Source organism: Apiospora kogelbergensis (genome assembly GCF_038363985.1).
Source record: "Apiospora kogelbergensis strain CBS 113332 chromosome Unknown utg000001l_segment0_segment0, whole genome shotgun sequence".
Classification (NCBI taxonomy): Eukaryota; Fungi; Ascomycota; class Sordariomycetes; order Amphisphaeriales; family Apiosporaceae; genus Apiospora; species Apiospora kogelbergensis.
Genome location: NW_027117418.1, coordinates 8,543,199 through 8,567,713, shown reverse-complemented (window position 1 = coordinate 8,567,713; position 24,515 = coordinate 8,543,199). Strand labels below are relative to the sequence as shown.

The 24,515-nt window shown below is 57.3% G+C and overlaps 10 protein-coding genes across 10 annotated transcripts; 5 read left to right on the top strand and 5 right to left on the bottom strand.

The window, feature by feature from the left end:
• Positions 1 to 863: 863 nt before the first annotated feature.
• On the top strand, positions 864 to 3,032 carry PG998_002777 (uncharacterized protein; the record flags this gene model as incomplete). Its single annotated transcript, XM_066869595.1, has 2 exons — positions 864 to 2,555; positions 2,775 to 3,032. The coding sequence occupies 2 exons, from the start codon at positions 864 to 866 to the stop codon at positions 3,030 to 3,032; spliced, it is 1,950 nt and encodes a 649-aa protein (XP_066738010.1).
• Positions 3,033 to 3,152: 120 nt separating this feature from the next.
• Positions 3,153 to 3,482, top strand: PG998_002776 (uncharacterized protein; the record flags this gene model as incomplete). The annotated part of the gene is made up of 1 exon (XM_066869594.1): positions 3,153 to 3,482. The coding sequence occupies one exon, from the start codon at positions 3,153 to 3,155 to the stop codon at positions 3,480 to 3,482; it is 330 nt and encodes a 109-aa protein (XP_066738009.1).
• A 1,522-nt stretch (positions 3,483 to 5,004) lies between these two features.
• Positions 5,005 to 6,783, bottom strand: PG998_002775 (amidophosphoribosyltransferase; the record flags this gene model as incomplete). Its single annotated transcript, XM_066869593.1, has 2 exons — positions 5,005 to 6,554; positions 6,633 to 6,783. 2 exons carry the CDS (start codon positions 6,781 to 6,783, stop codon positions 5,005 to 5,007), a joined length of 1,701 nt encoding a protein of 566 aa, XP_066738008.1.
• Positions 6,784 to 8,014: 1,231 nt separating this feature from the next.
• PG998_002774 (uncharacterized protein) lies at positions 8,015 to 9,453 on the top strand (the record flags this gene model as incomplete). Its single annotated transcript, XM_066869592.1, has 3 exons — positions 8,015 to 8,309; positions 8,362 to 9,378; positions 9,428 to 9,453. 3 exons carry the CDS (start codon positions 8,015 to 8,017, stop codon positions 9,451 to 9,453), a joined length of 1,338 nt encoding a protein of 445 aa, XP_066738007.1.
• Positions 9,454 to 9,676: 223 nt separating this feature from the next.
• On the bottom strand, positions 9,677 to 10,642 carry PG998_002773 (uncharacterized protein; the record flags this gene model as incomplete). Its single annotated transcript, XM_066869591.1, has 1 exon — positions 9,677 to 10,642. One exon carries the CDS (start codon positions 10,640 to 10,642, stop codon positions 9,677 to 9,679), a length of 966 nt encoding a protein of 321 aa, XP_066738006.1.
• A 2,013-nt stretch (positions 10,643 to 12,655) lies between these two features.
• Positions 12,656 to 13,728, bottom strand: PG998_002772 (metalloprotease; the record flags this gene model as incomplete). Its single annotated transcript, XM_066869590.1, has 3 exons — positions 12,656 to 12,731; positions 12,824 to 13,335; positions 13,492 to 13,728. 3 exons carry the CDS (start codon positions 13,726 to 13,728, stop codon positions 12,656 to 12,658), a joined length of 825 nt encoding a protein of 274 aa, XP_066738005.1.
• Positions 13,729 to 15,447: 1,719 nt separating this feature from the next.
• Positions 15,448 to 15,928, bottom strand: PG998_002771 (uncharacterized protein; the record flags this gene model as incomplete). The annotated part of the gene is made up of 2 exons (XM_066869589.1): positions 15,448 to 15,785; positions 15,868 to 15,928. The coding sequence occupies 2 exons, from the start codon at positions 15,926 to 15,928 to the stop codon at positions 15,448 to 15,450; spliced, it is 399 nt and encodes a 132-aa protein (XP_066738004.1).
• Positions 15,929 to 16,171: 243 nt separating this feature from the next.
• On the bottom strand, positions 16,172 to 17,155 carry PG998_002770 (uncharacterized protein; the record flags this gene model as incomplete). Its single annotated transcript, XM_066869588.1, has 4 exons — positions 16,172 to 16,219; positions 16,295 to 16,633; positions 16,719 to 16,796; positions 16,982 to 17,155. The coding sequence occupies 4 exons, from the start codon at positions 17,153 to 17,155 to the stop codon at positions 16,172 to 16,174; spliced, it is 639 nt and encodes a 212-aa protein (XP_066738003.1).
• Positions 17,156 to 18,877: 1,722 nt separating this feature from the next.
• On the top strand, positions 18,878 to 20,743 carry PG998_002769 (uncharacterized protein; the record flags this gene model as incomplete). The annotated part of the gene is made up of 5 exons (XM_066869587.1): positions 18,878 to 18,883; positions 18,949 to 19,127; positions 19,200 to 19,232; positions 19,347 to 19,666; positions 19,764 to 20,743. The coding sequence occupies 5 exons, from the start codon at positions 18,878 to 18,880 to the stop codon at positions 20,741 to 20,743; spliced, it is 1,518 nt and encodes a 505-aa protein (XP_066738002.1).
• A 1,410-nt stretch (positions 20,744 to 22,153) lies between these two features.
• PG998_002768 (uncharacterized protein) lies at positions 22,154 to 23,959 on the top strand (the record flags this gene model as incomplete). The annotated part of the gene is made up of 3 exons (XM_066869586.1): positions 22,154 to 22,268; positions 22,371 to 22,645; positions 22,724 to 23,959. The coding sequence occupies 3 exons, from the start codon at positions 22,154 to 22,156 to the stop codon at positions 23,957 to 23,959; spliced, it is 1,626 nt and encodes a 541-aa protein (XP_066738001.1).
• Positions 23,960 to 24,515: the final 556 nt, after the last annotated feature.

Genomic DNA, 24,515 nt, shown 5'->3' with positions numbered 1-24,515 from the left:
ACTGTGATAAACTCAAAAGCACCATGCTGCTCTAAGTTCATGAGCAGGATATCATTGGCTTGTCTCCGTACTGGTTCGCCTACCTACTGCATAGTGACAGATTGGACACCAATAATGAGCTGATCTCTCTGACAGTATAGTGTGAACGAACTGCAGTTAGTCAGGATCATCGTTAAAGCGCCGATCTGACCCAAAGTGAATAGGAAAGCGTTGTTCTGAGATTGATTGACTAACACGTGAAGACTGTAGCTGGGCTCTACTGTAGGACTAAGCTTCCAGTGAGTTAGAGCTTACGCCACATTTGATGCCTAAGTGGTATACGGATGGATGCGACGCGCTAGCCATCTGGAAACGCCACAGACTATCGCCGCGTACCAGCCACGCACGGAGATCGGGATCCATCATCGTTTAAGCCTCCCAGGTCGCGCGCGGGCGAGCAACCCTGGAAGACATAAACCTTCTGCCGCCGCCATCTTGCTTCTATCTCCTTTAGCCTGGCCTTGTGTGGGCTCTGCATCAACCTGACACTGGCCATTTGAAAAGAGCTATTTCTTTCAAACTCTGCAGCAGCTCCAGACCTGCCATCAAACGCATTGTACGTCCTTCATTGTTCGTTCACTCCCATCACCAAAATCTCACTGTAGGAGCTTCCCTGGCGTCGCGATTCATCCTCGGTGAACTCGCAATACCACATAGCTTCCCAACCCCCCAGTCGCATCGGACACCTCTGTTAACATTGTCGCCCTCCGTGGTCAGAGCAGACGGCGCCTTGTGTACTATTTGCTTCATTCTTGCTGACGAGCCCTTCTTCTGATAGACACCGTAGGATTAGCCGCATCACCACCATCATCATCCCGCCCAGCATGAACCAGCCCCCTCAGGGTGGTCAGCCCGCCGGGCAGCCGCAACCCCAGAGGCTCCTCATGTACCGACCGGAGCAGATGCGGTCGCTGGCGGTGCTGAACGAGCAGGAGAAGGAGAAGTACGAGAAGGGCCTACGCGGCCTGTACGAGCAGATGGAGAAGAACGGCCCCGAGACGCAGCCCCACCAGGTCGCCAAGCAGAAGGTCGTCGAGTTCTCCCGCATGGTCGCCCAGAAGATCCAGTCGCTCAAGAACGGCCCGCGCCCGGGCCAGCCCGGCCAGCCGAACATGAACAACCCGGCCCTGGCCGCCCAGCGCGCCGCCATGGCCGCCGCCGCCGCCCAGCGGCCGAACCAGATGCCCGGCGGCGGCGCCGTGGGAGGCGGCAACAACACGCCCGGCGGCGGCGCGGGCGGTGGTGCGGCCCCCAGCCCGGCCAGCAGAAAGTGCCCGACCCCATCATGGCCCACGTCCAGCAGTTCACCTTCTACGCCCCGCCCTCCCAGAGCAAGGAGGAGCAGACGCGGTACATCACCGAGGTGCGCTCCAAGTACACGCGCGCTGATGCTCATGGACAACTGCACCAAGAAGACGCGGCAGATCGACGCCGTCCTCAAGGAGCGCGAGGCGAAGGGCAACCCGATCCTGGGCGACGATCTGAAGAGGTTCCAGGACCAGAAGGCCGACACCCTCCGCAGCCACAGCGACGCGCAACGGTTCGTAGACCAGTTCCGCAAGCAGCAGGAGCAGTTCAAGGCCCACTACCAGAACGTGGCCGGCCAGCAGGCTCGGCCCCAGCCCGGACAGGGCCAGGTGCAGAATGCGGGCAACTCGGCGTCGATGCAGGCGGCCACGGCGTCGGTGAATGCGGCCATGGACGCTGCGAAGAACCAGCAACTGGCGGCGGCGAACCGGGCAGCGGGGACGCCCGGGGGAACACCCACGACGACAGGTCCTCAAGGGGTGCCGGGCGGAGCAGCGACGGCCACAAGCGGCGGGCCTTCGTCCCAAGCGCAGCAACACGCAACTGCCCCACCAGCCCAGGTCAAGATCGAGCCAGGCACTGCTTCGTCACAGCAACCGCACCCGCCGCCAGTCAACACGGCCGTGGCAGCTGCAGTGGCCAGTCAGCACATGCAATCCGCCGTCACGCCGACCCAGAACTCTGCACGCATCCAAACTCCCCAGTCCGCCGCAACTCCCGTGGCCGGTGCCCAAGCCAAACCTTTGACGCACTCGGCTGCCATGCACATGGCCAACACTCGCCAAAACTCGACCAGCTCCGTTCCTTTGGCAGGCGCACCTCCCACCACCACTCCAGGATCGGCAGGCATGATGGGCAACGCGTCCGGCCAGAGCAGTCACCCCCACGGCCACCCCCAGCAGCCCGCCACCACCGTGACGACCAAGATGCCCATCCCCAAGAACCTGCCCGAGAAGGCCACTGCAGTTCCCACGCCCGTCACCATGGGCGGCGGCATCACTGGCGCGCGTCCCACCATGGGCGGCGGTACTGGCATCACCGGCAATGCGCTGTCCCAGCCTGTCATGCAGAAGCCTCCCGTCTACACCTTCGAGTCCGAGGGCGATCACGTCTTGAACAAGAAAAAGCTCGACGAGCTGGTTCGACAGGTGTGCGGTGGTGGCCCCGCTGGCCAGGACGGCAACTACTTGACCCCAGATGTGGAAGAGGTATGTTCACAACCCTACCCAGCCCTAACTCTTGCATGAACCGGACGCATTACACGTCACAATGCCCTGTTGTTTGTCAAAGTATCGGACGTTTTTGTCTCCGTTTGGTTGCAAATTCTGTGCAGATTGGTGCGGGTTTGGTGGTTGTACATCGCCGTGGACGCACTTGATCCATCTGAACGTTTGAGTGCGATATGCTAACGTTATTGGAAACAATAGTCTGTCCTGAACACGGCCGACAACTTCGTCGAGACCGTCATCCAGTCCGCCTGCAACCTCGCCAAGGAGCGCGGATCCAAGGTGCTCGAGATCCGCGACCTGCAGCTGGTGCTCGAGCGCAAGTACAACATCCGCGTCCCCGGCTACACGTCGGACGAGCTGCGCACCGTCCGCAAGGCCCAGCCCAGCGCGGCCTGGATCGCCAAGATGAGCGCGGTGCAGGCGGCCAAGGTCATGCCCGGCAAGGACGACAAGTAGGACTCGTCAGCTCCTGCCGCCGGCACTGACGCCAACAACAAAAACGCCACCAACAACAAGGGACGGGGAAGGGCGAAGGGCAAGGGCAAGGCGGCCACCGACGTCAACTACGGCCACGGCATGCCTTTCATGTCTTCTAACAAGCGTCGCGCCTCGGCTGCTGTTTCGGCTTCTGCCACGGCCATGGTCATGGCGTCTCCTGCTGTCGATGCCAGATCAGCTGCCCCCGTGGCCACTCCCGCCGGCACGCTCAGCCTGAACTTGGGACCCGTCCCGAAAACGCCTTCCACGTACATGTCTGATGCTTCGCCTTTCTCGGGCGCCGGTCCGGTGCCTACACATCCGTCCTTCTCGACTGCGCTCCAGGGTTCTCCGTATGGCGGCGCTGCCGCCTCTTCCACGTCCACGCCCACCAAGAACAAGAAGAAGCGCCGCGATTCGGGTGTCTAGATGTAACCATGAATCTCCTTCCTTTGGTGAAACGGGCTTACAAACATGACCACGATTCTGATTTCTCTGAATTTTCCTTGCCTCTTTCCGCACTCACGGGCAGGCAAAATAAGTTGCGACTGGCATTCATTCATCATGGTTTCTTTTTCTTTTTCTTCATTCACAACAACGACCCGGAGTTACATGGAGTACGAAAAACCCTCTAAACCTGCACAACGGCGGCATGTTCCGTGCATGGGAAATGGGGGGATGATTACGGAAACACAAAGCGGTGGTGGTGATGTAGGCGTTTCGGTTGAATGAATTTCCGGTTCTGCTTTCTACTCCTTCCTCTTTTACGATGGTAGCGAAGTGGGTTTCCCACTCTCTTTGCGATGGTAGTGAAAGAGAGAGAGAGGGGGAGGTTGGGACAATAAGATACCATTGCATTTCTTGGCAATTACTAAGAATTCTACTTTTTTGTGCCACTGTAGATGTGACGTGTTTGATGTAGGAATGGATGCATTACTTTTGGGTGTGACTTGGCCGGTATTGGATGGGTATAGACTGCGCACAATGCCTAGTCATGTGGGAGTAAAGTGCCTTGCAACTCGTTTGATATGTAGCCAATGCCTCCAACCAGCCGGCCTGCCCACGGACTTTCTTCGCTTCTTGAAGTGTAGCTAACGCCCAGCTTATCGCCCCCGGCCGTGACTCGTGTTTGCTCACCGTCCCCCGCCCTCTGCCCGTCGCTGTCTTCCTCCCGAGGCTGCCCACCGAGGGTGCGAGTTCCGCCGTCACTACACCTGACGAGCAGAGGCCTTTTTTCCTCTCGTTTCGCTTGTTGTTCGACCATCAAAGGTTTCTGGTTCGTCACCTTCTGGGCTGTGCGAGCCCCCGTCCCTCTGGGTGATGCTGCCGGCGTCGGTCGGTCGGTCGGTCGGTCGGTCAGTCGGTCGGTCTTCTGGGTTGGCGTGCGGCAACCGGAGGGATGGGTGACTGGGGGGTAGGTATAAATAATCCTGAGCTGCACTGGCTATGTATACCACAAGGGAAGAAGCTGTTTGGGCGCGAAGCGCATGGTTGAGCAGGGGGGATTTCCAGCGCGCTGGGAAACAGTGGCGGGCAGATCGGTCTTGTGCTAGGTGTTGTGAGGACAAGGGTCCGTTTGGACGCTCGCTAACAGCTAGCTCTCTGCCGACGGAGTTATTCTGCGATGATTGCTGGCTGGTGTCCAGGGGGGGACGAGCAGGGGACACTGCTGATGGGGTCCGGAAAAGGGATTGCAAAAGCCATTGCCGTAGGAACGAACCACTGCTTCAAAGCAAATTTGGGCAAGCACCCGTGGAGTTGGTGGGCATCGCAGCGGACTGGCAGTTAAGAGAGATAAAGTGGCAATAAACAGTATAATCAACCGTTGAAACAACAGTGTCATAGGCGGGATTAAAACGCTTCATTACACTAATGCCCAGCTGTCTATTCATGTCTAAAGAACGAGCATTGCACAATGCATGTGTCCAAGCAACGCCACCCACCCCCCTCTCTATCGTCGATCGCTAGCCTCGTTAGCCATGTTGTGTAGGCTGATGTCCTCGCGCACCGGCGACGCGAGCCCCGCCCGGGCGTGCTCGGCCTCCTGGAGGGCGAGCTCGCTGTGGTGGCTGTGGTGGTGGTGGTGGGGCGCGGCCGTGTGGCCGCTGCTGGCGACGGTGGCGGCGTTGACGGGCGCCTTCTTCTTCTTGCCGCGCAGCTCGGCCAGGTGCTCGAAGTAGCCCTCGGGCACGGGCGTCACGTAGCTACCGCAGAAGACGCCGACCTCGAACTCCTTGGGCCCGTGCTCGGGCGAGCACTCGGCGCACGCCGCCTTCAGGTCCTCGAGGTTCTGGTAGATGACGCTGTCGGCGTCGATGACCTTGGCGATGGCCTGCCGGTCGCGGTTCGTGGCGATCAGCTCCTGCGGCGAGGCCAGGTCGATGCCGTAGATGTGCGGGTAGGTGATCGGCGGTGCGCAGCTTGCGAATATCACTTTCCGGGCACCTGCTTCTCGGGCCATGACGACAATCTCCTTACTCGTCGTACCTCTCACGATTGAGTCGTCAACAAGCAAAACACATCGTCCCTCGAATTCGGACTCGATGGGGCTCAGCTTCCGGCGAACTCCCTTCTGACGTTGGCCCTGACCAGGCATGATGAAGGTTCTGAAGATGTATCGGTTCTTGACAAAACCTTGTGAGTAGGGCTTCTTCAAGCTCTCAGCGACGGAAGCCGCCGACGTGTTTGCCGTCTCCGGAATGGGGATCACGGCATCGATCTCGTTGACTCCCTCCTCGCCCAGGATCTGGCGGATCTTGTCTGCGAGCTTGTATCCCATGACTTGCCGGCTCTTGAAGACGTTGATTCCATCGATGGTTGTGTCGGGACGAGCAAAGTACACGTATTCGAAGATGTCGGGCGTGTACGACTTTGCGTCTTGGACTTGGCGGAAGATGGGCTCGCCCCCTTTCTGGATGAAGACGGCCTCGCCAGGCTTGATGTCGCGCATCTTGGTGAAGCCCAATTGCCTCAGGGCGATGGACTCGGATGCCATCATGTAATCGGTGGCTCCCGCCAGCGTCTCAGAGGGACGCTCGCCTATTATCAGAGGTCGGATTCCGTTGCTGTCTCTGAAACCGAGGATGCCGAAACCGGCGATCATGGCCGTGCAGGCCCATCCACCTTGGCAGCGCTCGTACATGCGGGCCAGGGCGTTGAAGATGTCCTCGACGTTGACACGCGCCTTGCCCGTCTCGTTGAGCTCGTTGGCGAAGATGTTGAGCATGAGCTCACTGTCGCTGTCAGTGTTGACGTGCCTGTGCGCCTCCCGGTCGAGGAACTGGCGCAGCTCGGGGGCGTTGGGCAAGTTGCCGTTGTGGCTCAGGCAGATGCCGTAGGGGCTGTTCACATAAAGCGGCTGAGCCTCGGCAGACGACGACGTGCCGGCAGTGGGATACCGCAGATGGGCGATGCCCATGGAACCGGGAAGGTCGGCCACCCTTGAGCCATTGGACTTGAAGACGTCGGCAGCCAGGCCGTTGCCCTTGCACGAATAGACTCCTGTGGTGGCGGTGGTTTTGTTAGCGGGTGGCGCTTTGGCACTTTAGTTTTGGGGGGAGGGTCAGGGGAAACACGGACTTCCTCCAGCAGCGCACGTGGCGATACCGCAGGCATCTTGGCCTCGGTGCTGCAGGTAGTAGAGGGCGGAATGCAAGTCGGTAGCGGCTTTGCAAGGCGCATTGGGGTCGTCGCCAACATGGCCCAGGATGAGACCTAGAACGCCGCACATTTTGACGGGCGCACAGCGGTTGCAGTGGTGATGGGCGCAAAAAAAGAAAGAAGTTCGACTCGACGATATGGAGGGGCAGACGATGCCTAATAAATTATTATGGGCGGCGCCGGCTTCGCGATGGTAAGCGGATTCGAAATTTCGAGGGGCAGCCGATAAACGATAAGGAAAGTTGACTAAGGAGGGGCAGTGGCAGTTAGTCCAGTTAGTTGATTCAACGACTTTCCAACATGGCCAAGTGAATGGAGTGATTATGTATAATGTTTTGTTTTATTTGTTTCAATTGAATTGCACCCTGTATTCTATTCATTCTATCAAAAATTAACTTATTTGTTATGCCATCATGGCTGGCCAGGTACGGCTTAATCGATCTGGAAGCCAGTGAGTGAGTGAGTGGGCAGGTGGGCGCAACGAAAAAGTTAGCGGTCAGGTTCTGGGTGGGTTGTGGGGAAATCTTCTGTCCTCGTGGGGTGTAAAGTCTGACGTCGCCGCTGTGCTTGACTCTTTCCGTTTTTTTCTTTCTCCTCTTGCAAGGCCATCTCCCTCGTGCAATTTTTCCAAGAACAAGTGTTCCAGAACAACCTAGGTTGCATAGGCGTTGAAAGGGCTCGGCTTATGAGCCGTGGGACTGGACCAATCGAGTCGACGTTTCTGTCCTCTCTTTACTCTTTGATAGTTACCATTCTGGGGTAGCTGCTGACGGTGGTGGTGACTCCACTGCCCGACGCACCCGCCCGATGTAGAAGCCTGGTCTCGGAGCGCTTCTGGCAACCCGGCACCCGGGAGTTTGCTGGACCGCGCTCAAGAGGGCGACCTCGAGGTCCAAGCAGCGCCGAGGGCTCATTTCCCAGTTCAAGTAGCACTTGAGGGTGGTGCCGCTCGCGGGCACCTCTTCCCCGTTTCTCGCGGCTATGAGGTCGTGCATGTCCTTGATGACACGGAAATTATTGCCCGCATCTTGCGCGTACAAAGCTCGCATCCCAGCCCTCTAGCGCCTCCAGCATCTCCCCGTTCCGCACCGGCATGTTGCACCATTCCCGCAGCGCCTTGATACATTGAACGGAACGCATACCTTGACATTGAACCGAAGAGCAAAAAAAGAAGAAGAAAAAAAGCAACGCACGGAATACCCCTCTACTCTGCCAGTACCAGCTGTTTCCCCGCACTCTGAAATATTCCTCACTCTTTCGCCTCTTGTCATTTCCAGATTACCCTACGACCACTATTGATAATGAAGTCCTGCTCGTGTGGGCGAGCATTTGCTACTGATGCCGCTCTACGCCAGCATCAAGGAGACAAGGGCAATTGCATGCCAGGACCGGGCACTAGAGCCAGCCGGCCGCGTCCTGCTCGTGTCCTTGGCGATGCTTGGATATGGAAAGACGTACTCAAAGCCAATATTATCCGCCATATCGACCGCACTGCCATTGAGCTGTCAGACACTCCGGTATCCAGTGCCTCAGGCAGCGAGTTGGTCTGCAGCTACAACTGGAGAAATGGCCAGGATACGAAGCTCCATATACCTGGTAGGCTTTTCGAGCTGTCGACTTGTTAAAAAAGCATACTAACTGCCAGCAGGTTTTGCAGCAATTTGGCAAGAAATTCCCTTACCGGTAACCCTGCGGGAAGATAAGGGCGTCTACTTTGTGGATCAAAATGGTGCGCGTGTCCCAAAGTTCCCCTTCGAGCCGCTGTTCCGGGCCACTTCCTCTATGGACCCAACGTTCCGCTTCGACGATGTAGATGTCCTGTCCAACCGGAATAGCCTCCGGAAGCTCCTTGAATTCAGTGCCGGCCGTCGTCAGGACAGCTTTCGACTCAATCTTCACATGGTTCATCGCACCTTGGTCATTGAACGCTGTGAAAAGAATGCCCGCCAGAAAATCAGTGGCTCTCTAAACCCCGGGTGGGGTAAGACGTTTGAGCGCAAATTCACAAAATTCCCATCTGGTTTAGAAGACAGCATATCACATCATCGGTCGCTTCGGTACCGGCTTGGGGAGCTAGATTGCGTCGTACAATTTGAGGTTGACGCGTGCTATGATAACAAAAGCGAAGTAACTGATGGGACCGAGTCGTTGGCTCCCTTGATGAACAACCTGAAGATAAACAACGGACCTGAAGATGAACCAGATATCGTTAAGCCACTGGGACAGGAGCCTCCAATGGTTCAAGAAATGGCGGCAGAAATCAAGACAGCAAGCAAGCTAAAGAGCTTGGGCAAGAACCTACCACAGCTCTGGTTCGGCCGAACTCCCTGGCTGATCGTTGGTCGTCACACCCAAGGGACCTTTGAAGAGCTCCGGGTGACCAATGCTGAGGCAAAATTTGTTGACTGGGAAAGCAGGAACCAGGCAAACTTACGCACGCTCGTCGCGGTCTTAGGCCAGTTACGAGAAGCGGTTAAGGATAATGGCGGTAAACACTGTGTCGCGCTCTGCGAAAAAGAACACGCTTCCTCCGGCTATAAGGGTCTTTCCATCGACTGTCGCGAAGAAGGCGGTCCCGGACGATCTAAGGGGAAAACTATGGAACTCGGAAGTGGGTGGGCCGTCGACAAACGCGAGACGTTGAAAGAGGACGTGGGTTTCGCTAGTGACTGTAATACTAGATTCTGTCTATGTATTCAATGCCACTTGATTAGAGTGGGATGCTTCTGCCATGGATTGATAGAATGAGTCGGGTCGTCTTCCTAAGAATACAACGCTATTTACTTCGTACTCATCTTAAGTTTCCAACCAGGACCGGGCCGGTTTTATCCCTCAAAAGTGCGGTGCGGCCTTGGACCCTGGAAACACGAGCGGATCAGTCGGAGGAGTTGCTCCAAACTTTTTAGCAGCCTCGAACCCACCCATACTGGCATCTGGAAGGCAAGATTTGATGTTTATCCCAGCTACCCCAGGAACTTCAGAACCTTTTCCCACGAGGCAGCAGGAGTAGTCTGCGGCGCCGCGACCTCCAGGACCTCCTTGCTCGTCGTCGATGTCGGCGCCTCGCCCCTCCATAAGCCTTCGAACGACTTCTGAATGGTCAGGAAGAGAGACCTGTGCTTCGGGTCCGCCTCAGCCATGGCCGTGACTAGCGACGTGTCGTTGTAGATGACCTCCTTGACGGGGACTCCGATCTGCTTCTCGACCATCTCCACCACCTGCCGCCCCGTGATGTTCTCGGGCCCATTCACGACGTATTTCCCATGGTTGTACTTGGCGACGTCCTCGCGGACCAGGAGCGTCGCCGCGAGGCGGCCGATGTCGTCGCTGTCGATGACGCCGACGGGCGCGTCGGCGTCGAAAACGATCCGCAGGGCGCCGTCCTGCGCGCCCGTCTGGCGGTACTTCTGCACGAACTGGGCGGCCGAGTAGAAGGCGAAGGCGGCGAAGGCGTTGGGCTGCAGCGAGGTCCAGCGGAGGGGCGCGAACGCGGGCGCGGCGAGCATGGCCTCGACGGCCCAGTGGGCGCGCGCGTAGAAGACCTCGGTGTCGGGCCGCACGTTGCCGGCCGTCGTCGAGACGCGCACGACGTACTCGACGCGCGCGCGCAGCGCCGCGCCCAGGAACCCCGACTCGCGCGCGAACTGCGCCGGGTCCACGGCCGCCGCCACGAAGGCGCGCGCCACGCCCTGCGCGCGCAGCCACGCCGCGTCCACGTCGCTCCAGTCCAGCTCCAGAACCTCCACCCCGGGCAGCGTCGCCAGGTGCCGCGCGGCGGCGCCCTGGGCCGAGCGCGTCAGGGCGAGGATCCGGTGGCCGGCGAAGGGGCCGCTGGCGCCCGCCTCCTTCAGAAGCTTAGACAGAGTTTCCACGGTGCTGCGTCCGGTGTTGCCTGTCGCGCCAACGACGAGAATAGTAGGAGGTGCCATTTTGCCAAGAGGTTGCCGGCTACTGCAGCGAGAGTATAGGCCGAGTCTTATAGCTTTATATTGTAGACACGGGGAGTTGGTAGGCCTTTAGTAATGTAATTATTATCACGAAATTTAATTGCCTTGTTCCAGTGTGTAACATTGCCCGGCTTATATAGGGTCGGTTCAATTTGTCAGCTCGGAGACTTTTGGAGAAACCCCTCCGTCAGACACGGGGTAATTGGTAAGATCTCCAAATGTAACATCCCTATAGTTAGCCGCCGCTTCCGAGAGGTAAAGGTCTCCGCCGCAAAAGATACACATTCCCCGACCAGTGTCATAAGTATATCTCTTTTGAGGGTTCATATGGGAGGAAAGATCATGATCGTCACTAAGGAATTCTGGTCTGGATTGAATATAGGTAAATCCGGCCAATGTCCGTTAATTCCGTACCATAATAGAAATAAACTTTAATGTAGCTCCTATTAAGAGCAGTAAATAATACCCTGGGAATTACGCAACTAACGGGGGACGGACCTCATTACGAGTGCGAGAAATATATCGCTGTTGTATAAAATAAAGGGTTAATGTAATGTACTATTCACTGCTACTTTATGAATGAGCCTTAGGCTCTAGAAAGAGCTCCTAGATATCTGACGGTTCGAGATTCCCAAAGCAAGGGGTTTGATATTCGTCTCTCAGTCAATGTCGTTGATGCTGTGATGAGTAGACTTGCCGGTCGTCGGGCAAAATGTGCCTGACAAGTCCACGATTGGTCTTCTATGTTCAGTGGAGTTCATTTATCGCAAAGCTGTGTTCCTCACTCTCTTCCTCGCTCCCTGCTTCTGGGGAGGTTGGCTGCGTGCCAGGGGGCATAGAAGGGCCTATCCTGGGCAAATCTCCTTTTATTCGAATGGGACGACGCCCGGATGCCCGACGTTTAACTCCGATATGAGGATACATGATGGCAAGCCTGCAAAGTTACAGGGCAAATAGTATCAATGGACTGTCGTGGGCTGTACCCTGACCGTCCCTGGATAGCTTCATTACCAGACGACTGAATCGCAAGTTATATAAATCAAAGATTGAACGAATGCGAATAACAAGGATACAATAAAACCCAGCATTCCAACCCGGTTTTGACATCTTTCAAGGCATCTAGAATGGACTTATCGACCATCGAAACACCGTGGCAGTACGCAGCAACCAAGTTGGCCAACTTGATATAAGAGCTCACGAGACACTCGTAAACCAAACCGGAAAAGAAGACCATAACCACTTGATGACAACGTGCGCAGGCAGTATTTTTTAGGCATGTACCTAGACGAGCAGAGATGGGTAACGCCAAAGCAAGTGACAGGAGGGGCCTCGTTGGCTTGAGAAAGAAACACATCCGCTCCTTTGATCTTCTAGACGCTTTCGTCTGCAGCTCGGCCCTAACTTGCATCTCTGTCATCCAAGACCAACCCAGCCGTGCGGCTATCGCGCGCCAGGCCGAGAGGCGTGGTTGTGACGTCGCGGACTACGCTGCCATATTCGATGAGTGTAAGGATATGGGCAGTTGTCAACTATACCTGTCTCGTCCTTGCCGTATAAGAAGGGAGATAAACGACCCTTGGACGGTCGAACAACAGGGTGGCGGATTTTGGGATTTGTAAGTAGCCGTACTACTTGATTTATTTCTCGGGAGTCTCTTCAACGATGACGGTGCCACACACAGGCAGGTATTCATTCCCCTGTGCGAATGGCAATAAGGGTCTAGGGCAACCGTAAGTTAATCCTGGGGCAAACCTAGCATGACCGATTACGTATACATATCGAGGAGCAGTAGTTGTGTATTATCAGAGATAGGAACCGGTATGCAGGAACCCTCTTTGGCATCTCATGAATTCCTGCTTTTCATTATTGAACGTGAATAGTTTTATGGCTATTCGTATATATACAGAGAATCTCACTCAACCCACACAAACACCACCATCCATCGGTATCTCTGCCTCCAATGTGCAAAGCCCATCACCGCCTCGAGTCAGCAGCCTATTTAGCACGGTACGTGGTCCAGTAGCTGTTCATGCGAGTGACCTGGCCAGGGGTGAACTCCTCGTAGCAAGAGCTGTAGAGAAACCATTAGATTAGTAAGACGTGACTCTAGTTCCTCGAAGGAGGGGCATCTTTCTAATAGGGTACAAGTTGAGGCTTGCTTACTCTTGGCTGTAGTCCATGTAGTTGTGGATGGGGTCGACGCCGCCGCCAGGACACGTGTCGCGGCCGATGGGGCAGCCGGAGGCCGCGCTGGCCTCGGCGGGGGTGTCGGCGACGTAGTCGCCCTGGCCGGAGCAGCCGCCCTCGAAGGTGTGGTAGAGGCCGAGCCAGTGGCCCGTCTCGTGGACGGCGGTGAGGCCGAGGTTGTAGCCCGCGTACGAGCCGCCGGGCACGGTCGACCCCAGGATGCTGACGCCGTCGTAGTAGAAGTCCGAGGACCCGCTGCTGACGCCCTTGGGCAGGTACGCGTAGCCCAGGTAGTCCATGTCGGCCAGCAGGTACATGTTCAGGTCCTTGTACGTGCCCTTGCGCAGCTGCTTCTTCATCGCCAGCTCCGACCCGTCCCGCGCCCACCCGCTGTTCACCGTCCAGTCCGCCCCCGCCTGCGTGAAGGCGAAGCCGTACGGCGCGAACCGCGAGTTCATGGTGTCGATCTGCTTCGCCAGGGTGGCGGCCTACACACGATTGTCAGTCATCCAGAGGCCTGTCCGAGATTCACGGGAACGTCACGTGCTGTTCCGTCGACTGGTCCGTTTTCCATTCCAATACTGATTTTGGCTAAATAGGGGGTGGAAAGGAAACACGGGCCGGTAATGGATTTTGGTACTTACAGGAATGTAGCCTCCGCTGGCGGACTGCGAGGTGGCAATGACGTGGAAGTAGACGTTGACGTTGGTCGTGGCCATGACCTTGAGAGACATGGTCTCGTTGGCGGCGGCCTCCTCGGCGGCGAAGGCCTGGGCGATGGCGATGTCCTCGGCCGAGGGCTCCTTGAAGCCGCAGAGGCGGTCCGCGGCCAGGGCGCCCGAGGCCGCGACGGCGCCGAGGAAGAGGGACTTGAACTGCATCTTTAGATTTGTGGGGGTATTGAACTACTGGAGGTCTCTCAAGTGAGATAGCGAAAGAAGACAGACAGACCCAGGTGCAGTGGAAGTGGCCGCGTGGAGATAGCGAGTGATGAGCACGCTAAAGGGGAATAGAAGCGATGATCTTGAGTCTTTATAGAACTAGCTAGTCTCCAGAGCGTTGAGAAATAATGCTATTGTGGCCCTCTTGCATCCCTGGTCATCTCGAGATAATGAAAAGCGGGATTCAGAACGGAAGAGGAAGGTTGGCAAGGGATGCCCTAGCTACTACGGAGCAATCAGCATAGTCTAAGTCAATACTGTTTGCGACATACTCGGATAGAACCCCCCTCTACCCTAGCAACCTTCCTCAACCGTAGTCAAGGGCGCTTCCAAGGCTCTCGGCAGCCCGAGGGCGATAACCACCTGACACCCTGGCCGTAGTCCATCTGGGGTAAAGTGCCTATCGTACCCGCCCTGTTCCTGGATGATAGCTGAGGGGGCATATTAAGAGGTCAGGCCGGTAGTGGTTGCACAACCGGTTTGCCAGCGGCAGGTGGAGTCGTGATTGTTCCGGGGTTTTCCCACCATATACACGGCAAGAGTGCCTGGACTGGCGAGATGAATATAGAGCAAGGAAAAGCAAGGACTGATATCTGCCGCCCAGAGTCGTGCTACCCATATCGGAGGTGGTCCGCTTTATAGATTGTGGAGCAAATGGACATGCATGGGTTCCTGGCTGATAAGCGACAACATCCATGTGCCCATCAGTCCCATCCAGGCCATCGCGGGAACGCATCACTCGTGGAAATACCGCGACCCTGTCATAGGTCTTCGCGCGCGAGTCGTGCGGCCTACATCTAAGTCGACTTTTCCCATTCCTTTTCATCGCCGTCGTATCCCGTCTTTTCCTCCTCTTCCTTTTCGCTTTGGTTGAGAATGGTATGGGAATGCGCGTTTCTCTGCTCCTCCCCTGCCCTGCTGCCTCCAACAATTCCTTATCGTGTTTGGGTATGATGGATGGGAATCGCTTGGCTAAATGGCCATGCTCGCCCCGCCAAGAGAGCCAAGACAGCGCCAGCTACCTCAGTCGGCACTTCGCAATAACGACCTACCCGATCAGGCGATCCAATGCCGTGGCCGCCGCTCCGCGATCCATGCTGCCAGCGAATGCGCGCGCATCTTGATCTCGCGGATGCCAAATCTGCCAGGCTCTTTCTCGTTGGTGGAAAGTAGCTGTCGCATTGCGAGCTCCGCTTTAGGATAACCCAGCAAGTTCAAAGTCGACGACGGCGAGATCCACGCGAAAGAGAACCCGCTGTGAGGGGACTGGCCGATGCTGGCTATGTCGGTGAATAACCCCAGGATCCCGCGGAAGTGATTTTTTGCTAGTTAGGTTTGTCACAGAACAGGACTCGGCGATTAAAAAGTCATTAGAGCAAGCCCACCTCCGGGGCCTGGTACGATACATGCCACCGAGAATGCGCCGACCTGTCGCGTGTTGCTTTGATCCCTTTGGAGTTTGGTCGTGCGATGACGTGCCGAGGCCGCGGCGACACAGTGATCGAGCAATCATTTTGACGACTGGGACCTCGAAGCCATAGTGGCAGAGTGACGGACAGCTATGCGCGCAGGCGATGGAAGTACCCTGCATTCTTGGTGCTCATACCCTCTCTTTCGCCGTCTCGAGATGGATCGTCAGACCTTGATACCAAGCATCAATCATACCTGCCCGCGCGACATCTTCAGAGGCGAAAGCTCGATGTGCTCGACCGTGCTCGGCGAGACCGCCCTCTCCTCCTCCTCCTCGGCCCCAGCCACCCTCGTCGGACGCAGCGTCCGGTCCAGCGTCTGGTCGAGCGTCTGGTCCGCGGGCGGCCCCTTGTTGTTGTTCAGCCGCATCGACTTGCGGCCGATGGTGACGACCTGCGTCGAGAGGGACTGGACCCGCCCCGAGAAGAGCCGCTGGAAGATGTAGCCCGAGATGATGGGGAGGTTGCACGTGATGTTGCCGAACGCGCACTCCGTCAGGGTCCACCACGCGATGGTTCCGCTGACCCCTGCGTGGCGCTGATTAGACGAAAGAACAGGGAACCCAAGACATCGAAAGGGGGCTTGGAACAGGAGAGGCCGGCGGCTTACCGTTTATGTCGTCGATGCCCTGAGGGGCGGTGGCCTGCGTCCTTGCTGTGGCACTGGTCATTCTTGATGAAACCCTAAAGTCATGAGACGACGTGCCTATGGGGGCGTTGATGATCGTGAAGATCACCAGCTTGATTATGGACGCCGTGATCGAACTGGCCAGGAGTCAGCATCGGCGTGAAGCATTTCGTGGCGGATATATTCTTGACTGTTACTCACAAAATGCCCAGGAGGAACACCACAATAACCCAGATCTTGTTTCTGCCTCGCACTTGGAAGATGTCAGTTCGGGCCCAGCCCCTAGCTAGTAAAGAAGGCAGTAGATATCGAGCTCACTATTCATCTTCATGACCTGAGAAGACGGGAGTTAGCTTTCTGCAAGGTCTCAAATTCAGGAGACGAAACTCTGTCTCGGATGGCAACTCACCGGATACAGCGGCAGTAGGAACATGGCGACGTCGATAATGCAGTCCGTCAGGGCCACCGAGAAGCCGATCTTCTGCTGCGCCGCCGGCCCGAGCTTGAACCCCGGGCAAAGCCTCGCCGTCACGTCGTACGGCGACGCGCGCGACTCGTTCTCCGGGGCCTTGCCGCACGAGAAGGCCATGACCAGGTAGCACGCGACCCAGACGAGCACCAGGGCGATCATGGCCTGGACGGTGCGGTACAGCGGGTGGTGGAGGAACAGCTTGCGGAACAGGAGGAGGAGGGTGAGCCGGATGAAGCCCACGGCGAGCGTGAAGACGATGTTGTAGGCAAAGTGCAGCTGTTGTCGCGGCACCAGGGCCCGCGGGGCGTCAGCGAGGTTCTGTGGATGATTAGGGACGGCAGGTGATGGATGCTCTTCTTACCTTGTAGTCGATCATGGAGATCTGGACGTCTTCGGCGCCGTCGCCTTGGTTTTGGTCATGTCGCCCGATGCTGCGAGTCTGGGCACCTGTTGCGTTTAGGAACAGTGAGCTTTCTCGTTGACGCTCCGGTGGTAGATCGAGGGAGACAGACATACCTATCAACATGATAATGGCCAAGCCTAGCGTGAATAGCTGATGAGAAATATCGGGTTAGCTATATATATATAGGATGATACTCTGTCCGCGAATTGTGAACCACATACGGTGGCCAGGAGGCCGCACCAGTCCCCCATGGCGAGGCGGTTGTGTCTCTTCCATGAGGAGAAGAGCCGGAGGCCGATGACGGCCACATTCAACGCGATGTAGACGGACGCGGTGGCGAATATGACATTGAAGGTAACGAAGTTGTAGAAGGTCAGCGGGTAGGAAGAGGTCATCCTATCGCGCGTCGGTCATGCACACCACCCGGGAGTCGTCGACGGGTAATAAGGAAGGGGTCCAGAAGTTCATGTTGAGTAATAGCTTTGGGTTGATCGATATCGGAGGAGGGGAGGGGAGGGAAACGAAGGCCCAAAGCGAGGTTTCGAATACGCCAACTGAAATAAGCCCGAGTCATCGAGTGAGAGAGAAGCTTTTTTTCTTTCCAGAAACGTGTCTCGTGTTCGGATCAACCGACACCCCAGTTACTTCGGGCGATGGCGAGGTTACAACGGTGAAAAACCTAAGATTTCTCCTTGTCACCCGCCAGCCCGCCGTATTTCCCAGACGTCGCGATGGTCTGCATGGCGTTTGCATTTGAGTGCATGCATTAGGCCGCCAGATAGACCAAACCCTAGTAAACTCAAACGAAACGATCCTGTCGTGTCCCCAATGAGAGAGTTCACCATCAGTCTATGCCTTGGCAGTCCCCTGGGTCTAGAACCAGGCCCCCCCAGCAAGCTGTAAATGTAATGACAGCTGGGATACGATATTAAATATTGGGCATTAGAATTGGGTGAGTAGTTTAGTGAGATACATGCCAAGGACCCCTGCAAAGTAACGAAACCGGCTCCGTAGCCGGGTGATGCCCAATTTCCAGCTTCGTAGGATCAGCTTTGTCCTTGTCTGCCTGATCAATATAATTACAGAGCGATGCGCATTCGCTACACTTACCAGCCTCGGAAGTTCGCAGCGCGGTGGTCTGCAAATGACTTAGTCAGGATGACAACATGAGGCGCGGGTCAGCCTGCTCTTCTTGTCTTACTGTAATTGGAACGCGCAAAAACATCCGAGCCTCGGGAGCCTCGGGGAAAACACAGCGGCCGCAGTGATGCAACTTTGACAAGCCGGTCTCGGCAAGAGGTGAGATTCTTGTGGATTCACAGAAAGCCCTGTCGGCAATTGGATTTCGGGACGTCCAACCCCCAACGCCGGGGAACACCTCCGTTCTGGGCCATGACGGTGGGTACTTGTTCTTGCAGATACAATGTGCATGACGCGATGCACTCACTGCATGCAGGTCAAACCGATGCACCTTGTCTATCGTCTCAGGGTATAGATAATATAGACACGAACATTGCAGTTTTGGAAGCATTGGAGTCGAGAAGTTGTGTAGTAGATTTGATGAAGTTGTTGATCATCATGCTACCGGCACCCACCCCGTCGTCCTACAGCGCTAAAGGCCGCTAAACGGATGGCCATCCAGAGCCCCGGGGCATTCGTCTGCAACAGTAATCTTGAGGCGCGGGCGGGAACACAGCGGGAGGACAACCCAATCAGCAATCTTGGTGCTACCATCACACAGGAGCCCGCCCGGCACCGTGGGGCGCAGGCAGCACGTCAGCGTGCTTCGCCAAGAGACACGGTACAGTCAGAGCTGAACTGGAGTGGAGAGAGGAGGAGGAGGAGGGAGGAGGCAGAGGGGAGAAGGACCTTCGTGCCAGCCTGCAGCTGAATGGGAGAAAAAAAAGAATCCATGATGATCTGACTGACATTGCATACCTGGCCCTGCCAACCTAACCACTTCCTATACCTGATTGATGGTAGTTCCCCCCGCGGACTAACCTCGTTACCGTATCGATCGTACCCTTTTTTATTAGTTTCTCTGCAATCTGCCGGCCTCTGCGTCGTCCGCGCCGTCTTGCTTGCTACTGGGGGGCACGCACCCACCACGCGAAACCATGAGCGTCTACGCCGAGCACCAGCAGCTCACCCCGGCCACCACCCCGGGGGACATGGGCACCGTCGCCAGCCCCCGCCGGCGGCTCCCCTCGAGTTCGCCGTGGTGCGCCGGCCGCCGCGCGTCGCCTACGCCGGCTCCGACGAGTGGGAGCGCCACCGCGACACCATCGTCGACCTGTACATCAAGCGCCGCCTGGGCCTGCCCGACGTCTGTCGCATCATGCGCGAGCAGCACAACTTCGTCGCGACGTAAGCCGTCTGCCCGGGGAGGGGGTATCGATACGCAAGATGGGGATTCTGACAGATGTCGCCACGCTTTAGGGAGAGGATGTACAAGATGCGCTTCAGGATATGGTATGTTTTATTCATTGGTATCGCTTTATCGACGGGGACAATGCATGACTGCATTCGCCGCCAATCAACTTGCCCCCAGTTCAATTGACTGACCTACCTGCCTACCACCAAAAGGGGCTTGAGGAAATACAAGACTAGGTCGGACGCCAAGACGGACCCTAGCAAATGGCGGGAAGCCCACGACGCCCACGACTCGTCGGGATCGACACTCCCGCCGTCATCGGCTGCTCCTCCTGGCAAGCAGCTGAACCGCCCGCCCTCGCCCGGGTGGAGCGCGGGCCTGTTCCCCATCGCGACGCCCGAGCTCGTCAAGGCGCCCGAAGAGTCGCTGTTCCTGGCGCGCAAGTACGTCCGCGGCCTGTTCTCGGTCGGCCTGTGGAGGAAGGACCAGGACGTGACGCTCTACGAGGAGAAGTGGACCGGCATCATTGGCTGTAAGTACGTTCCCCGTCTTGGGGTATTGGGACTGTGGATCGGGATGCTGCTGCTGCGCATGCAAGTGAGCTAATGCGAAGCGTCTTCTCACACCAGGGTATAGCCAGTTCAACCTGGGCGGGGACATGATCGTGCAGCAGGGCAAGACCAAGGAGGCCTTCCGGGTCATCTCGGGCTGCTTCGAGCGGCTGTCGGGCCTGATGGAGGCGCCGGCGCCGGACCCGCGGCTGATCGTGCTGCTGCTGTCGGCGGCCGTCTACAACTCGGCCAACCTGCCGGACCTGGTCGTCATGTTCATCAAGCACATGGTCGAGCTGCTGCGCCTCAAGGGCGCCGCCTCGGCCTACTACCCGCTCTACCTGATCCTGAACCGCATGTCGCGCATGAGCATCGCCGACTTCCAGCGCAACCTGTCGGCCTTCTTCGACTTCTACTTCGACGAGCTCGAGTCCCACTTCGACCCGGCCTCGCCCTTCACGGGCGCCATCGTCTACGTGCGCGGCGCGCCCGTGCTCAACCAGGCGCTCAAGGGCCTCGTCCCCGTCGCCGTGGCCGAGGCGTACTACCTGCGGCTGCTGGCGCGGCTCGAGGCCATGCCGCAGGCGCAGGTCGGGGGCGACCAGGTGCTGAAGGCGAACCTGCAGCTGCTCAACATCTACGAGGAGATGCGCGAGACGCAGAAGTTCGGCCGCCACGCGCGCCGCATCCTCGACTCGCCCCAGCTGCGCCGCCACCCCCACTTCCGCGCCTACGTCTTCCTGTCCATGCTGGGCCACGCGCGCGAGCAGCTCGACCACGACGAGCTCCTGCGCCTGGCGCCGCTCGTCATGGCCATGTGCGTGACCAAGCGGCGCAGCGCCGCCGGCGGCCGCGACGGCGCGCCCCTCGAGCAGAGCCTCGAGCTGCGCGCCCTCAGCTGCGTCGAGCAGTACCTGCGCGAGCTCGCCCTCGTCGAGCAGGCCGACGCGTTCCGCCGCGACTTCGACGCGGCCATGGACGAGCTGTACCGCGAGGAGGAGGCGGACGACAACAACAACAACAACGCGGCGCTCGGGGAGTTGATGGGGGACGGCTGAATGAGGCTGTTCAGGTTCAGGATACGGGATGAGAGCGCATTCTTTACGTTGCCTCGGCATGTCTACGATACGAAAACTCCTTTTTACGATTATCAGGTCTGGGTGGTGTCGGTCCGAAACAGCAGGCAATTGGTGGAGTCCACGATGGTCCATGGAATGGCATCACCTAAGACCATACATCGTACGCACGACCATGTTGCTGTTCCAACGATTCCCCCCCAGGCAAAATTCCCAACAAAAAGCATCGAACCCATTCATTCGATATAGGTGGTGATTCATTACGGCAGTGGTTTGCAAATAGGGGGCTAGCAATTTTGGACACCGGAGTTTGGCTTTTTGTTTTCCTTGGGCCGGTCGGATACCCCAGATTTGAGATTGGGTCAGCTGGTTGAACCCCTGGAAGCGAAACAAGCAGCGAGGGTTTTAGTGGCGGAACTCCCCCAAAAATGAGCGGATCGAACCGAAGCGCCCCCAACTCAAGACGGCTAACAAAAATGGGAGGATGCATAGCGATTCCAGGATGATAGGCACTACATGTATGATTAGAATCTCGATACTGTTTTTTTATTACTGGTGGATTCATTTTCAGACTTGCTTGCCAGTTGCATTTTATCCCAGATCCAACATGAAGAGCCATTTCGTGCTGGATTGCATTTGTGTAGGACGGACACACCAATGGGCGGCAGCTGGGATCCCCTAACGCAAGCACTGATGGACCTCGGTCCAGGTGCCGCGATCCACCGCAGCTCTTGGGACCAATCAAGCACCTCGTAATCCATCACTTCGCATAAGCAGTGTGCTTTTTGGCTTGTTCCGAATGACATCAGCTCCGTCTGTCGTTCTGCGCGGCCATCACATGCAAGCTGAATCGCCCTTCACAGCGCAGCACCAAGACGCTAACTGCGGCACACATTGCGGCCAGATGACCCCCCGAACTGAAAGACGCTTCCCCACGGACGACGGATCTCTACCCCGGAGATTTGCGGTAGCTTTGCTGCTCCAATAGGGCATGGCTTGTGGGGAAAGAATGCTTCTTACTCATAGTGCTCTGGAATTGCTGTCGACTGTTTTCGGTCTTGTCAAATGCATGTGATAGTGGGCTGGCCTGGTTTCGGGGAGGGCGCGTGCTGATGCTGACTTGGGTTTGCCGAACAGTGGCCCGGCTAGTTTGGTTTCGCATTCACCTCGTCAGCCCGTTTATTAAAAGAGGACGGAGGGCACAGCGCCCACTGCCCATGACATGACATGACAATTACACCTTGCCCACCCTGACGCTCGTCTTTTGAAATAGCAAATACACCATACACATTCCATTCTTCTCTCCCTTCCACCCCCTCTCCTCCCTAACCACACCTAATCTTCCATCACCATCGCCCTTCTTTTCTTATTCGACGTCCCGTACTTCCCGCCATGTCTCAAACCTTCAAGGCGAGCGACGTCGCCTCGCACAACAAGGCCGACGACCTGTGGATCATCGTCGACGAAGATGTGTACGATTTGACCAAGTTCCAGGACGAACACCCAGGTACGTACTTCTGTGCTACTGCAGCACAGCTGATGATCGCTCGGCTGGTCGCGTGTCGCAATCGCATTGCATGCTAACCCGCGCGCCCCGGGCGACCTACAGGCGGCAAGAAGATCCTCACGCGCGTCGCCGGCAAGGACGCCTCCAAGCAGTTCTGGAAGTACCACAACGCCGGCATCCTCAAGAAGTACCAGAAGTCCCTCCAGGTCGGCTCCCTCGACTCCAAGAAGCCCAAGGTCGAGGCCGCCAAGCCCGAGCCCGCCGCCGCCGCGCCCACACCCACCAAGGAGGCCAAGAAGGCCGTCGACGACGAGGCCGAGGCCCTCGAGCCTTACGGTGACCTGATCCCCTTCGCCGATCCCAGCTGGTACCAAGGCGTAAGTTTTTCTTTTCTTTGGGAGGGACAAGACTGCCACGTGCAACAATGAGGCTGACGACTATTTCTTGGAATATAGTACCACTCCCCCTACTTCAACGAGTCCCACGCCGCCCTCCGAGCCGAGATCCGCGAATGGGTCGAGAGCGACATCGAGCCCTACGTCACCGAATGGGATGAGAAGAAGGAGGTGCCGCGCGAGATCTTCCTCGAGGCCGGCCGCCGCGGCTACCTCGCCGGCCTGCTGGGCGTGCACTACCCCGTCGAGTACACCAAGAACACGGTCAAGTCGGTGCCGCCGGAGCAGTGGGACCTGTTCCACGAGATGATCGTGACGGACGAGCTGTCGCGCGTGGGGTCGGGCGGCTTCGTGTGGAACATGATCGGCGGCTACGGCATCGGCGGCCCGCCGCTGATCAAGTTCGGCAAGAAGGCGCTGAAGGACCGCATCATGCCCGGCATCCTCAGCGGCGAGCAGCGCATCTGCCTGGCCATCACGGAGCCCGACGCCGGGTCCGACGTGGCCAACCTCACGTGCGAGGCCAAGCTGAGCGAGGACGGCAAGCACTACATCGTCAACGGCGAGAAGAAGTGGATCACCAACGGCATCTGGTGCGACTACTTCACCACGGCCGTGCGCACCAGCGACAAGGGCATGAACGGCGTGACCTTGCTGCTGATCGAGCGGTCCTTCGGCGGCGTCAGCACGCGGCGCATGGACTGCCAGGGCGTCTGGAGCAGCGGCACGACGTACATCACGTTCGAGGACGTGAAGGTGCCGGTGGAGAACGTCCTCGGCAAGGAGAACCAGGGCTTCAAGGTCATCATGACCAACTTCAACCACGAGCGCATGGGCATCATCATCCAGTGCCTGCGCTTCTCGCGCGTGTGCTACGAGGAGTCGGTCAAGTACGGCAACAAGCGCCGCACGTTCGGCAAGAAGCTGATCGAGCACCCCGTCATCCGCATGAAGCTGGCGCACATGGCGCGGCAGATCGAGGCCTCGTACAACTGGCTCGAGAACCTCATCTTCCAGTGCCAGCGCATGGGCGAGACGGAGGCCATGCTGCGGCTGGGCGGGCCCATCGCGGGGCTCAAGGCGCAGTCGACGCTGTGCTTCGAGTTCTGCGCCCGCGAGGCCGCCCAGATCTTCGGAGGCCTGTCCTACTCGCGCGGCGGCCAGGGCGCCAAGGTCGAGCGCCTCTACCGCGACGTCCGCGCTTACGCCATCCCCGGCGGCAGCGAGGAGATCATGCTCGACCTCAGCATGCGCCAGAGTCTGCGCGTGGCCAAGATGTCGGGGATGAAGCTGTAAGCGGAGCAAAGCACGTCAGAGGAAAGAGAGAGAAAAGGTTGCGCGGGATAGAGTCTTTTTTTTTCTTGTATGGATAGTTTGAACAAAGGGCTCTTCCCCCTTATGTCACATACTTGCGGGGGAGGCGGGCACGAGTGATAGTGTAGGATTACCGCCGCAGCACATCGGGGATGGCGCATTTTGATCAATTGCCCCTTTGCGGGAACAGGGCTTGCATCACAGCCCTAAGATGGAATTGTTTCAGAGCATTGTTTAGGTATCAATTGAATATTTTCAATTTCAATCCAGGTTCTTCTGGCTGATGCCGGTATCATCGTTGATGTGTAGTCGATTGCTTCTTACACATGGAGTACTTCATTGCGAGGGGGTCGATGTGAGCTTCGCCGTGGCGTTTTATTGCCGAATTTCAGCAACCAATACCTCAGCGTCTAGACTATGGGCCTCCGTGGCAGCCAGTTCTCGCACTTTATCATGGGTTCTGGGGATATTGCCATTCAAATTCCATACTCGTTGGAGAGGGACAATAATATGAGGTTTAATAGTTACTGTCTACGCT